The sequence below is a fragment of the Manis javanica genome, chromosome 3, assembly GCF_040802235.1.
Source record: "Manis javanica isolate MJ-LG chromosome 3, MJ_LKY, whole genome shotgun sequence".
Classification (NCBI taxonomy): domain Eukaryota; kingdom Metazoa; phylum Chordata; class Mammalia; order Pholidota; family Manidae; genus Manis; species Manis javanica.
This window is the reverse complement of record NC_133158.1, coordinates 1,495,537-1,505,316: the sequence shown is the minus strand read 5'-3', so window position 1 is coordinate 1,505,316 and position 9,780 is coordinate 1,495,537. Positions and strand designations below refer to the sequence as shown.

General features: G+C 63.7%; 1 protein-coding gene across 3 annotated transcripts; it reads right to left on the bottom strand.

The window, feature by feature from the left end:
• Nucleotides 1-374: 374 nt before the first annotated feature.
• APEH (acylaminoacyl-peptide hydrolase) lies at nt 375-8,275 on the bottom strand. 3 transcript variants are annotated; one of them, XM_036994429.2, is made up of 22 exons: nt 8,208-8,275; nt 8,000-8,132; nt 7,565-7,691; nt 7,061-7,154; nt 6,886-6,961; nt 6,635-6,798; nt 6,365-6,502; nt 6,179-6,270; nt 6,062-6,102; nt 5,857-5,978; nt 5,292-5,352; nt 4,381-4,478; nt 3,719-3,770; nt 3,005-3,093; nt 2,477-2,615; nt 1,958-2,041; nt 1,805-1,885; nt 1,381-1,469; nt 1,105-1,295; nt 887-989; nt 713-819; nt 375-624 (listed from the first exon to the last, which is right to left on the bottom strand). In XM_036994429.2, the coding sequence occupies exons 1-22, from the start codon at nt 8,217-8,219 to the stop codon at nt 519-521; spliced, it is 2,199 nt and encodes a 732-aa protein (XP_036850324.1). In that variant the 5' UTR covers nt 8,220-8,275; the 3' UTR covers nt 375-518. The 3 variants fall into 3 exon arrangements, with proteins under 3 accessions (XP_036850324.1, XP_073086692.1, XP_073086691.1); XM_073230591.1 differs by lacking the exon at nt 1,958-2,041; XM_073230590.1 differs by lacking the exon at nt 8,000-8,132 and having other exon boundaries at nt 8,150-8,234.
• Between the last annotated feature and the right edge of the window lie 1,505 nt (nt 8,276-9,780).

Here is a 9,780-nt window from a genome sequence, read left to right as displayed (position 1 = left end):
CACCTGTGCAGGGTGCTTCTTGGTCTCTGCTTCTCAGGAATGAACTGGCAGCTGCTCACCAGGGCCTGGGTGGCTTGAGCCCAGCACACCCTGGACTGGCCAAGTGGTCTGACCCTGGGACCGCCTCAGCCTGTGGGCCCTGTCATCCCCTAGATAAGCTGGGAGGAGCAGGGGAGGGTAGTTTCAAACAGAAAGGGGCTGCAGCAGCAGGGGCTAGCCTGGCGGTACCCCTTGACAGGGAGTGGCTGCCCCTCACGCCCCTCACAGCAGGGAGACCAAGTCTTGATGACTCTGCCCTCAGGGCCCATGGTCTCCGAGTCCCAAGGGTGGGCTGGGGTTGGCAGTGGTTTGGCTACAAAGTACCAGCAACCAGACTGTGTGCGCTCATTTATTACTACATAGCCCACACTCAGCTCGCCCAGCCGTGGAGTCTGGAACCCAAGTCTGTCCCACTCCGTCAGACTCCAGCGCTCTCCCAGAGCAACACGGCCTGTGCCAACTGGCTTGTGCAGAGAGCTTCAGCTGCCCAAGTGCGTGTGTAGCCAGAGCGCTGCGTTCATGAAGCTGTCTGACTCCACACCCACCTCCGACAGCGTGTGGGTGCTCTGGGGGTACAGCAGGAGCCTGCAGGGGCCGCACAGCAACGCTTGAGGCTGGAGGGTCCTCCTCTGCTCCCCTGCCCCCAGCCCCAGGGCCATCCTACTGCACTCACCGGACGGGCACGTTCCGGGCCTTGAGGGCACGGTAGTACTCCAGGCCCTGTTTGAAGGGCACGCGCCTGTCCTCCTGGCCCAGCATCAGCAACAGTGGCGTCTTCACCTGGGGGAGTGGGGTGATGAGCACGGGCTCTGGGCAGCTGGGCGTGCCCGGGGCGGAGGCTGTGTACCTGGGGGGCGTACTTGATGGGCGACTTGTCTAGCATCTCCGCCCACACGCTGAGGTCTGGCAGGCAGTCGCCGCTGTAGGGGAAGCCGGCCTCCACCACACACCTGCGAGAGACTGAGCCAATGCAGCCCCAGCAGCTCGGGCCTGCAGGGACTCCCTGGGTTCGGGGCACCGGGGGCACTACAGGGGGGAGACGGGCGGGGACTGGGGTGCACCCACCAGTCCGGGATGTCAGTGGAGCCCATCATGGAGGCCATGTTGATCACAGGGTTCCGTGCCACGCAGGCGCCGTAGGTTTCTGGGTACTGACCAATCAGGTGGCAGGAGAGGAAGCCACCGTGGGAACCGCCCATAAGGGCCACACGGCCTGCGTCAAAGCGTTCCTCCTGGAGCACCTGCTCCACTGCAAACTATAGGGAGAGGTGTGTGGGAAGCCAGCCCCCGCCAGGCTGAATGGAGCCACGTCCCCGCCAGCCTCCCCTCCAGCCCCGCTACCTGGACATCCTTCACATCCTGGTGGCCCACATTGCCGGGAAGAGAGAGGATGCTGTCCTGGCCAAAGCCCGTGGAGCCGCGATAGTTTACTGGAGGCCAGGGGGCACCAGACAGGGCGGTCACGTGACATCCCCAGCCCCATGGCATCCCCTTCACCCGTCTGTGTTGTAGGCCCTGGGGCTGTCAGCACCCAAGATTGCCAGGGGAAAGGGCCAGATCTGTGCTGTGCCCAGTGACCACAATGCCCATCCATAGAGGACCTGTCAGCCTGTTACGGCCACACTATGGCGCCAGAGGCCGGGTTACTAGGTTCTGACTACAGAGGGGCCTGGAGACCAGGGTGGTGTCCAAGGTGCTTCTACAAACCAGGCCCAGCCTGTCCCCCCCGCAGCCCTACCAGGGCCACAGCGCCCTGCCCACTCACCTAGCAGCACTGCAAAGCCCATCTTGCATAGCAAGGCTGGAAACAGCATCCAGGCAGTGACAAAGGATGAGTGGGGGCCCCCTGCACACACGGAGCATGGAGTCAAGAGCTAGGCAGGAGGGTGGTGGCACGGCTCTGAGGCCAGATGCTTACCATGGGGCATGACCACCATGGGCACTTGGGTCTTATCTGGAGGATCGGTGGGCTGCAGAAGGATCGCTTCAAAGTCTAGGCCAGCTGCAGTGAAAGGGCAGCGGTCAGCAGAGCAGCCACCCAGGGCCTTCCCCAGCCAGGGTTCCGCTGTGGCTGCAGCTCTGGGGCAGAGCTCTGGAGCAGACCTGATGGAGGGCGGGCACACCTCGGCACCAGGGCCCTAGGAGGCTCCTAGTCAGGGCACCCACTATGCAGGGGCAGCAGCTCTGGATGAGGTATGCGGAGCCTTCTTGGGCCTTGGAGCCCCCCGAGGGGATCTGGCCTGGTGGGGCTGAGCTCTGACACCTGGAGCAGGCACCCAGATGCCTGGGCACCACTCCCAGTGACCGTCCACAAGAAGCATGGAAAAGCCCTCGCAGGTAGTCCCAAGAAGCACAGTGTGACCGGAGGCGGGAGGGCGACCACGGAGCCGTGCAAGGGGATGTGGACGAGGTACCCTCTGCCCCAGGGCCGGCTCACCGTACTGTGAGTTCTCTTGCTCTGGGGGGGGCTGTAGTACCCGGATGCCCCAGGAGATGTCAGGAATGGGCTCAGCCTCCTCCAGAGACACCCACTGCACTGTCTGCTCTTTCCCCGCAGGAGGCAGGAACCCAACTTTCTGCCAAGGGGAAGAGTGGGGCACAGGTGGTCCGGCGTGGGGCGGAGGCAGTGCTTACTGCTGGGCCTCGACCCCACCTCTAGAGGCGGCCGCATGTGAAGGTACATGTACCCACACCCACACACAGCCCTCCGCCCCCAGCTTCTGGGCTCCGCTGTGCCCCTCTGCCCGGCTGCACTGGGGGTGGGCACTTCCCAGGCACCCTGTTTTGTGCACAGTGGACCTCAGCCCAGCAGGCCCCCCATGGGAGCCAGACCCTCATAGACCATATGCCTGGCTGGGCCCACATCTTGGCCTCCTGTGTGGTGACAATCAGTGACTCTGGGGCCAGTTCTCAGACCTGGGACTGAGAAGAACACCCCCTCCCAGCCTGGGCATGGAACACTCACCAGGCTTGGGGGCAGGCTGGGCGTGGAGAACTGTGCCACCAGAAGGTCCCGGTCGATTGTGAGCAGCTTCCAGCTTCCACAGGACCCCCCTGGAGAAGGCAGATGCCACCACCTGGCCCACCTGCTCCCTGCAGAGCCAGGCCCAGGTGGGAGGCACTATGGCAAGGTGCCCCTCCCACCCTGAGAAGCAAACGGACCGTCACCCACACCCAACACACACAGCCCCGGGGGAGCCCTTGGCTCACTCCGCCGTTCACCCAGCGGATGCTGGCTGTGCCAGGGACCATCACAGCACCAGCTGACTGCGGTCTGCAGGGTGTTGGCTGGGGCTAAGCAGGGGCTATGCACTGTGACAGTCAAGGAACAACCCCTCAGTAGCTCTGGGCAGGATGGCCAGTCCAGGGGCAGGCTCACCAGGCCCAGGCAGAGGAAAATGGGGGCCTCTCCTGAGCTCTGGGGACAGAGCGGCCTCTGCCTGAGGCACGGGGTGGGAGGTGAGGGGGTGACTCTGGCAGATCTTGGCAAGATAATTTTGTGGGGAGCAGGGGTGAGGGCCATGCTGAGGACAGAGGGCAGAGTGGAGCAGGGGAGGCAGCCTGTTAGCCGGTTAAAGGTCCTGCATGGCCAGGGTCCTCATGGGGCTGTGGGATGGGCCAAGAGTGCCACCCCTGGCCCAAAGGTGCAAGCTGTGCCCTGGCCTGGCTGGCCACTTACCAGCCATCAGGGCTGTCACACTGCCTGTCTGGGTGTCCACAGCAAACAGGTCCTGCAGCAGAGGGGAGGCCTGAGGCACCGAACCCAAGAGCCCTCTGGTTCCCAGTCCCACCTCCTCTCTACCTTGGGGGACCCCAGGCCAGGCCAGGCCGAGAGCTAGGGCAACAGCTACTCAGTGCAAGGGGAGTGGCCTGGGGGCCAGGGGTCCAATCCCAGCCCCATCACAACGTGCTGAGTGACCCTGGGCAAGCCAAGGAATGCCTTTGAGCCCCTCTGAGCATGAGCACAAAATGATACCACAGCCAGAAACGCCGGGCATACTGTGGGTGTTCCCACCCAGTCCCCAGGAGAAGGCCTCTGTCCCATCTCAATCAGCTGCCTGTGTGTAGTGCCACCCCAGTGGCTTCTCCCTTGTACCCCAGTGGAAATGCCTGGGGTGAGGGGTTGTACCTTGGCCTCACCAGAAAAGGCCAAGGGCCTGTTGCCAGGACAAGCAGTCCCCTCAGGAAAAGTGGGTCCAGGACGGGCATGCAGGGCCTGAGGGGCTGGTGAGACCCAGTGGCCAGGCCTTCTACCTGGCAGTGTGCTTATGCTAAGCCCCAGGCCCAGGGCTCCTGGGGACGGGTCTCAGGGGCTGCCTCTCAATAGTCAGGACGCCTCACCTGCCGGCTGCGCTGAGCTGAGTCGAAAACCACTCTTCGGCTGTCAGCTGACCAGCATCCCAGAGGCAGAAGGCTGCAGTAGATCCCAGAGAAGTTCTCTGCAAAGATAGGAGGGCCAGGGCTGCACCCAGGAGCGCAAGTGTGGGTTCAAAAGTATGAGGCCAGGCGGGCCGCAGGAAGCTCACGTGGGGCCTTGCAGCTGTGGCTGACGGGCCGTCCCCCACACAGCAGCCTAGGCCATGAGGAGGCGCCTGAAGAGGGGGCCTGGGGCAGAGGACTCCGAGGGCCCGGGAGGTAGAGCTCGTCTTCCGAGAGAGCCCACGGATGCCCGAGGCAGCGCCCCAGCTTTCCTATGAGCCGCTCTTCCTGAGCCCCTTCGCCAAGACTACCTGTCTGCCCTTACGGCACTTTGCGGGCACAAGGTTGGGGGCTCTGCCGTTTAGCGTCACCGCTCACCTCACCTACAATCCCACAGGAAGGCAGAGACAACCCCCCGTCCCCAGCTGAAGGAATGGGAGCCCAGGGAGGCCAGATCACCGTCCAAGGACACAGGCCCATCAGAAGCAGAGCAGTTTAGGGCAGTCCCCATGGTGTGCATCTGCGACCAGGGAAGGAGGGGGAAGAGGCTGCCCCTTGTCCCCTGGGCTCCGAGAACTGACCAGGGGGCTTGGGAGCAGATGCTTTCCCCATCCATCGGGAACATCTAACAGCGAGCAGCAGCTGGGAATGAAGCCGCCCCAGTCCTCAGCTCCAGTCACTCTCATCCCTGCTGGGGCCCGGCTGACCTCTAGCAGAGCACCCCCCATGATGACCGCCCCCCTCCCTCTGGAGGCTGGCACGGGGCTGGCCCTGCACAGGGAGACAGAGCTGAGGGTGCCCTGCGCCACCCCTTCCCACCACATGCCCCTTACCTCCCAACTGCCGAGGCACGACGTCCACCACCACCGAGGTGATCTTGGTGTACCAGTCATACTGCGCAAGAACACAATGGTCAGGCCCCCCGAACCCTGGCGGGACCCCCAGGCACACGGCTCTGATAGCCCCAGGTAGCTTCTGGGAAAGAAGCCAAGGACCCAAGTTGAGGCTGAGGTGCCCCCTTTCTAGTGGCCTGGACCAGATGTCCGGATGGCCTCCGACTTTCACCAGGGGCCCAGGGCTCTGGACAGGGACTGAGATTCTGTAACTGCCCGCTACATCCTGCCCCTTGCAGGGCCTGGCCCCATGCAGCTGAAGAGCAAAAGGGAGAGCATTCTTATGAACAGAGGACAACCTTGGGGTGGCGAGTCCTGCCTGTAAAAGCCCCCCTGCCAGTGCCCCCTGCCTCCAGGACCTGCCCTCAGGAAAGGACTGCAAAGCTCATGCCTCGCCAGCCTGGGACAGGGGCCCACTGGGGCCCACAGGGAGACGGGGCTGGCCCTTCAGCTCTCATCCGCCATGCCCTCCTCCTGCCGGCCTCCCCCACCGCCCCCAGCTCACCAGACACAACTGGCTACACTGATGATGAGGGACAAGAGATGGGTACCGCAGGTAGACAATGCGACACTGGTCTGGGCTGAGCCGGGGGGAAGACACCGCCGCAGAGTCGTCCGAGAGGAGCTCTGGCCCAGACAGAAATGTGCGCGTCACGCAGGCTGGCAGGCCGGCACGTGTCGGCAGAGCACAGGAGGGTGCCAGCACTTACCACACTTCCCCCCGGTGAGGTCCACGTAGAACAGGGCTGACCTGCAACCGCCAGAGAGACGCTCAGCCTCAAAGCCAGTCTGAGCAGCAAGGCCCCTGCCCTGCCTGGCCTCCTCACCTGCGATTGGTGCAGAAACGGATGCCCAGCCGGAAGGGTTCATGCCACCAGCCCACAAACACCACGCCTGTGTCTCCGGGGGCCCAGAATGCCTGTCACGAGACCAGAAGGCAGGTGTGAACAAGGGGCAGTAGCTCAGCAGGGCCCCCACACTCCAGGAGGGACATGGGTTGAGTTGGCACTGACCTGTCCAGGGGACACACTCTCAGGGACCCCCTCGAGCACAGAGATGTTGCCACTCTCAACATCTAGCACGCAGAGCACAGGGGTGCTTTTGGAAACCATGTTTTCTCCCCAGTCTTCATAAAATACAAACTGATCTCCCTGAGAACACAAGACATTCAATGCCCAGCCTGTCTAGCAAGAGCCCGCCCCACTCGGCTCTGATGGTTGCAGGTGGGTGGGGAGTACTCTGCAGCCCAGGGCTGCCCTGAAGGGCTGGCCAGTCATGAGCACCTTGATGGCCTGGTCTGGCTTCCTCAGCCTGGCCATCTCGTCATCACTGCCACCAATGTCCAAGGCCTTGGTCTGAAAGAAGGACTCAGCCTTGGGGCGCTTCTTCTCAGCCACATACAGCAAGTGTGTCTCTGAGTGCGACCAGGACAGGCAGCCAAAGCAGTCTGGGTGCAGAGAGAGCCAGTCAGAGGGAGTCCTGGGCCATAGCCGCCCTCCTGTCACCCTGCCTGCTCGCCAGCCAGCGGCCTTACCATCCTCGTACACGGGCCCATGTTTCTCCAGCGCCGACAGATTGAAGCTCTTGAGCTTCCGGTTTTTCTCCCAGACCTGAGGACATCTGGGCGTCAGGCTGTCTGCCTCCCAACAGAGGGGCTGTGTCCCCAACTGAGTCCCCCAATGCCCACCACCTGTTCCCACGTGACTCACCTCCAGGAACTGCTTCTCCTCCCCAGGGCCTGTGCCCCCAGCCTTGCGCAGCACAGCCTTCATGGCGCCTGAAGGAGATTCTCGGCTCAGCAGCCTGAGGACACCGGACAGCGGGTCAGGATGACTGTCCACCAAATGACAGCCCCATCCCGCCCCTTACCAGCCACAACCTCTTAGACAAGGTCCTTGCGTCTCTGGGCCCTCACCTACCCCTGCAACCTTCCAGCCCCACCATGCAGCTGGCCTGGCCTCCCCTCCCTGGGGCAGAGGTGCCACTGTCCCCAACCTCCTCGAGCTGCCGTGAGCTCAAGTCTGGGCACGAGTTCGGAGCAAGCCTCCAGTTTACCAGAGCACATCACTAGACACTCCACGAGCTCCCGACGAGCAGGAACCTGGCCCCTGGCCTCCCTTCCGCGTCCCACCACACCAAGGTGCATGAGGGCATTCATAAAAGGCTTGCACGTGGCAGTGGCCTTGCCCACAAGCTCCCTCCCTCCAACTTACTCTCCCCTGGTCTCCACACTGTTGCCCGCAGGTCCTGAAAACACCACTGAGTCCCCGTCATGGAACACCAGGTACTGGCGACAGAATCGGATGCTCTCCATGCGCTCCAGGTCCCTCTGGGTCCACTCTGCGAGGAGGGGCACGAGGCCGTTCAGCTCGGCTTGACCAGCCCCGCACAGGGTCCCCCACCCCACCTCCCCCAGTATGTCTCGGTATTCTGGGTGCAGGACGGACAACACTAGGCCACGACTCAAGACTAGGCCTCCAGGGCTCGAGCTGACAGCATCTTGGAGAAAAACCAGCACTGCTCCCGGCACCCGGCCTGGGGCCTTGCGGCAGCCCGCAGGCCGCTCGCCACGCCGCCGGGCGCCGCCCCCCAGCGCCCTCCGCGCGCGGCGCCCTCCGCCCCGCTCTCCAGGCCCCCGCCCCACACACCCGTGTGCACCGTCCGGTAGCGGCCCCCGTACTGCGTGGTGACCTCCGGGCCCAGGCAGGCGGCGCTCAGCGCGGGCTGGCGGCTAAGGCCCCGGTACAGCGCCGCCGCCTCGTCGGGCTCGCTCAGCAGCACCTGCGCAGGGGACACACCTGGGTCAGGCCCGGCCCGGGCTGCGGGGACCACGCGAGCCGCGGGCCGAGCCCTCACCTGCCGCTCCATGTCGCGCTCGGCCGCCGCGGCGGGGCGGGACCTGCGGCGCCCGGAAGTGAGGTCCGGGGCGGGCCCGACATTGACCAATGGGAGAGGCATTTCCGTGGGGGCGGAGCTTAGCGGCTTGGAGGCGGGGCGGGGCGGGAGCGACGCGCGTGGGGCCGGTGAGGACGCGGGCTTGCGGGGCCCGGGAAGGTGCGGGACCCGGGCCTGGGCTGACTGTCGGCGCCCTCCGGCCCATCACGGGGCAGAGTCCCCAGACCGTGTCGGGCCGGCTCTGGAAGAGACGAGGGCCGGGGGCGCGGCACTCCCGGGGCGCCGCCGAGCTCTCCGGGTGTCGCTTGGGCTTATCAGCCGCCAGGCCCAGCCCTAGAGCTTATCTGTGCCCGCAGCCCCCCGCCGCCCCGCGCGGACGCTCCTTGCTGAGGGCCGTAGGCCCCTGGGTGCAGAGGCCCCGATGGAGTCAGGCCCTACCCAGAACCGGCGGGCTTTCTGGAAGAAGCGCCGGCTCCCTTCGCACCGGTGGCAGAGGGGGGCAGCAGGCAGGCCGGCAGGGGTATCCCCTCCCCCGCGCACCTTGAGCTGATCTCCGCCTCGCCTCGGGGCCCTGGCTGTCCACACCCAGCCTCGCCTTTGACTGAGATCCTCCTCGCCTGGCCTGCAGCTTCCCCTTCCCCATGAACCATATTAGACTCGTTAAGTAGAAACAGCCCCACTTTCTGATGCCACTTGCATCTGTGTGGGCAGGACTGCCAGGGACATAACTGGGAGCAGAAAGCATGGCCCCGCCACCGATTTGGGTAGAAAGGCTGGAAACTAGGGTGTTCATCGTCCTCGGAAAATGGGACGTGGCGCCTGTCCATCAGGGTGTGGGCGCCCCAGGGGCTGGGCATTGGAGGACCAGCATCGAAGTGCCTGGGATGGACATGTAGAAATAAACAGGAGGCTGGAAAACAAGGTGCTGCACCTTCTGGCTTCCGTTTAAATGAAAAAGTAGAAAACCACAAATGAAGGACATGCACCAAGACCGTAGCTGAGGGAGGGCCAGAGGTGAGGCCCACACTCTTTCTTTCCATCTGTTTTTTCAAATGTTGTAACAGCTGTGGGTTAACTTTGGTAAGGAGGTTCTCCTGTCCTGGCGAAGGACTAAGCCCACAGCCCAGGTTGGGCTGCACAGCAAGGCAGACATGGACAGGGCCAGGGGGCAGTACCTGCTCACCAGCTCCCTGTCCCAGGGAGCAGTCCAGCCAGGTGGCAGGCAGTTGGGGGCGGGGGGGACATGGTCCCTAACACTCTGCACACTGAACTAACTGCACCCTGCACGTCAAAACTTGGGACCCACCCAGAGAGCCCTCATGGAAGGCCCAGTGTCTTTGGGCGGCTTGGTGTGGACTCAGCCTGGCCTGACCAGCATGCAGGCAGCTTCACCCTGTCACTGAACAGACAGGACTGTCCCAGCTTTGGGGACTTGTTCCTCTGGCTCAGCCTTCCCATTTCAGAAACTATCCCAGAGACAGCCTGTAGGTTGTTTACATCAAGTCCTTTTATTCTGATACCACAGAATTATCTT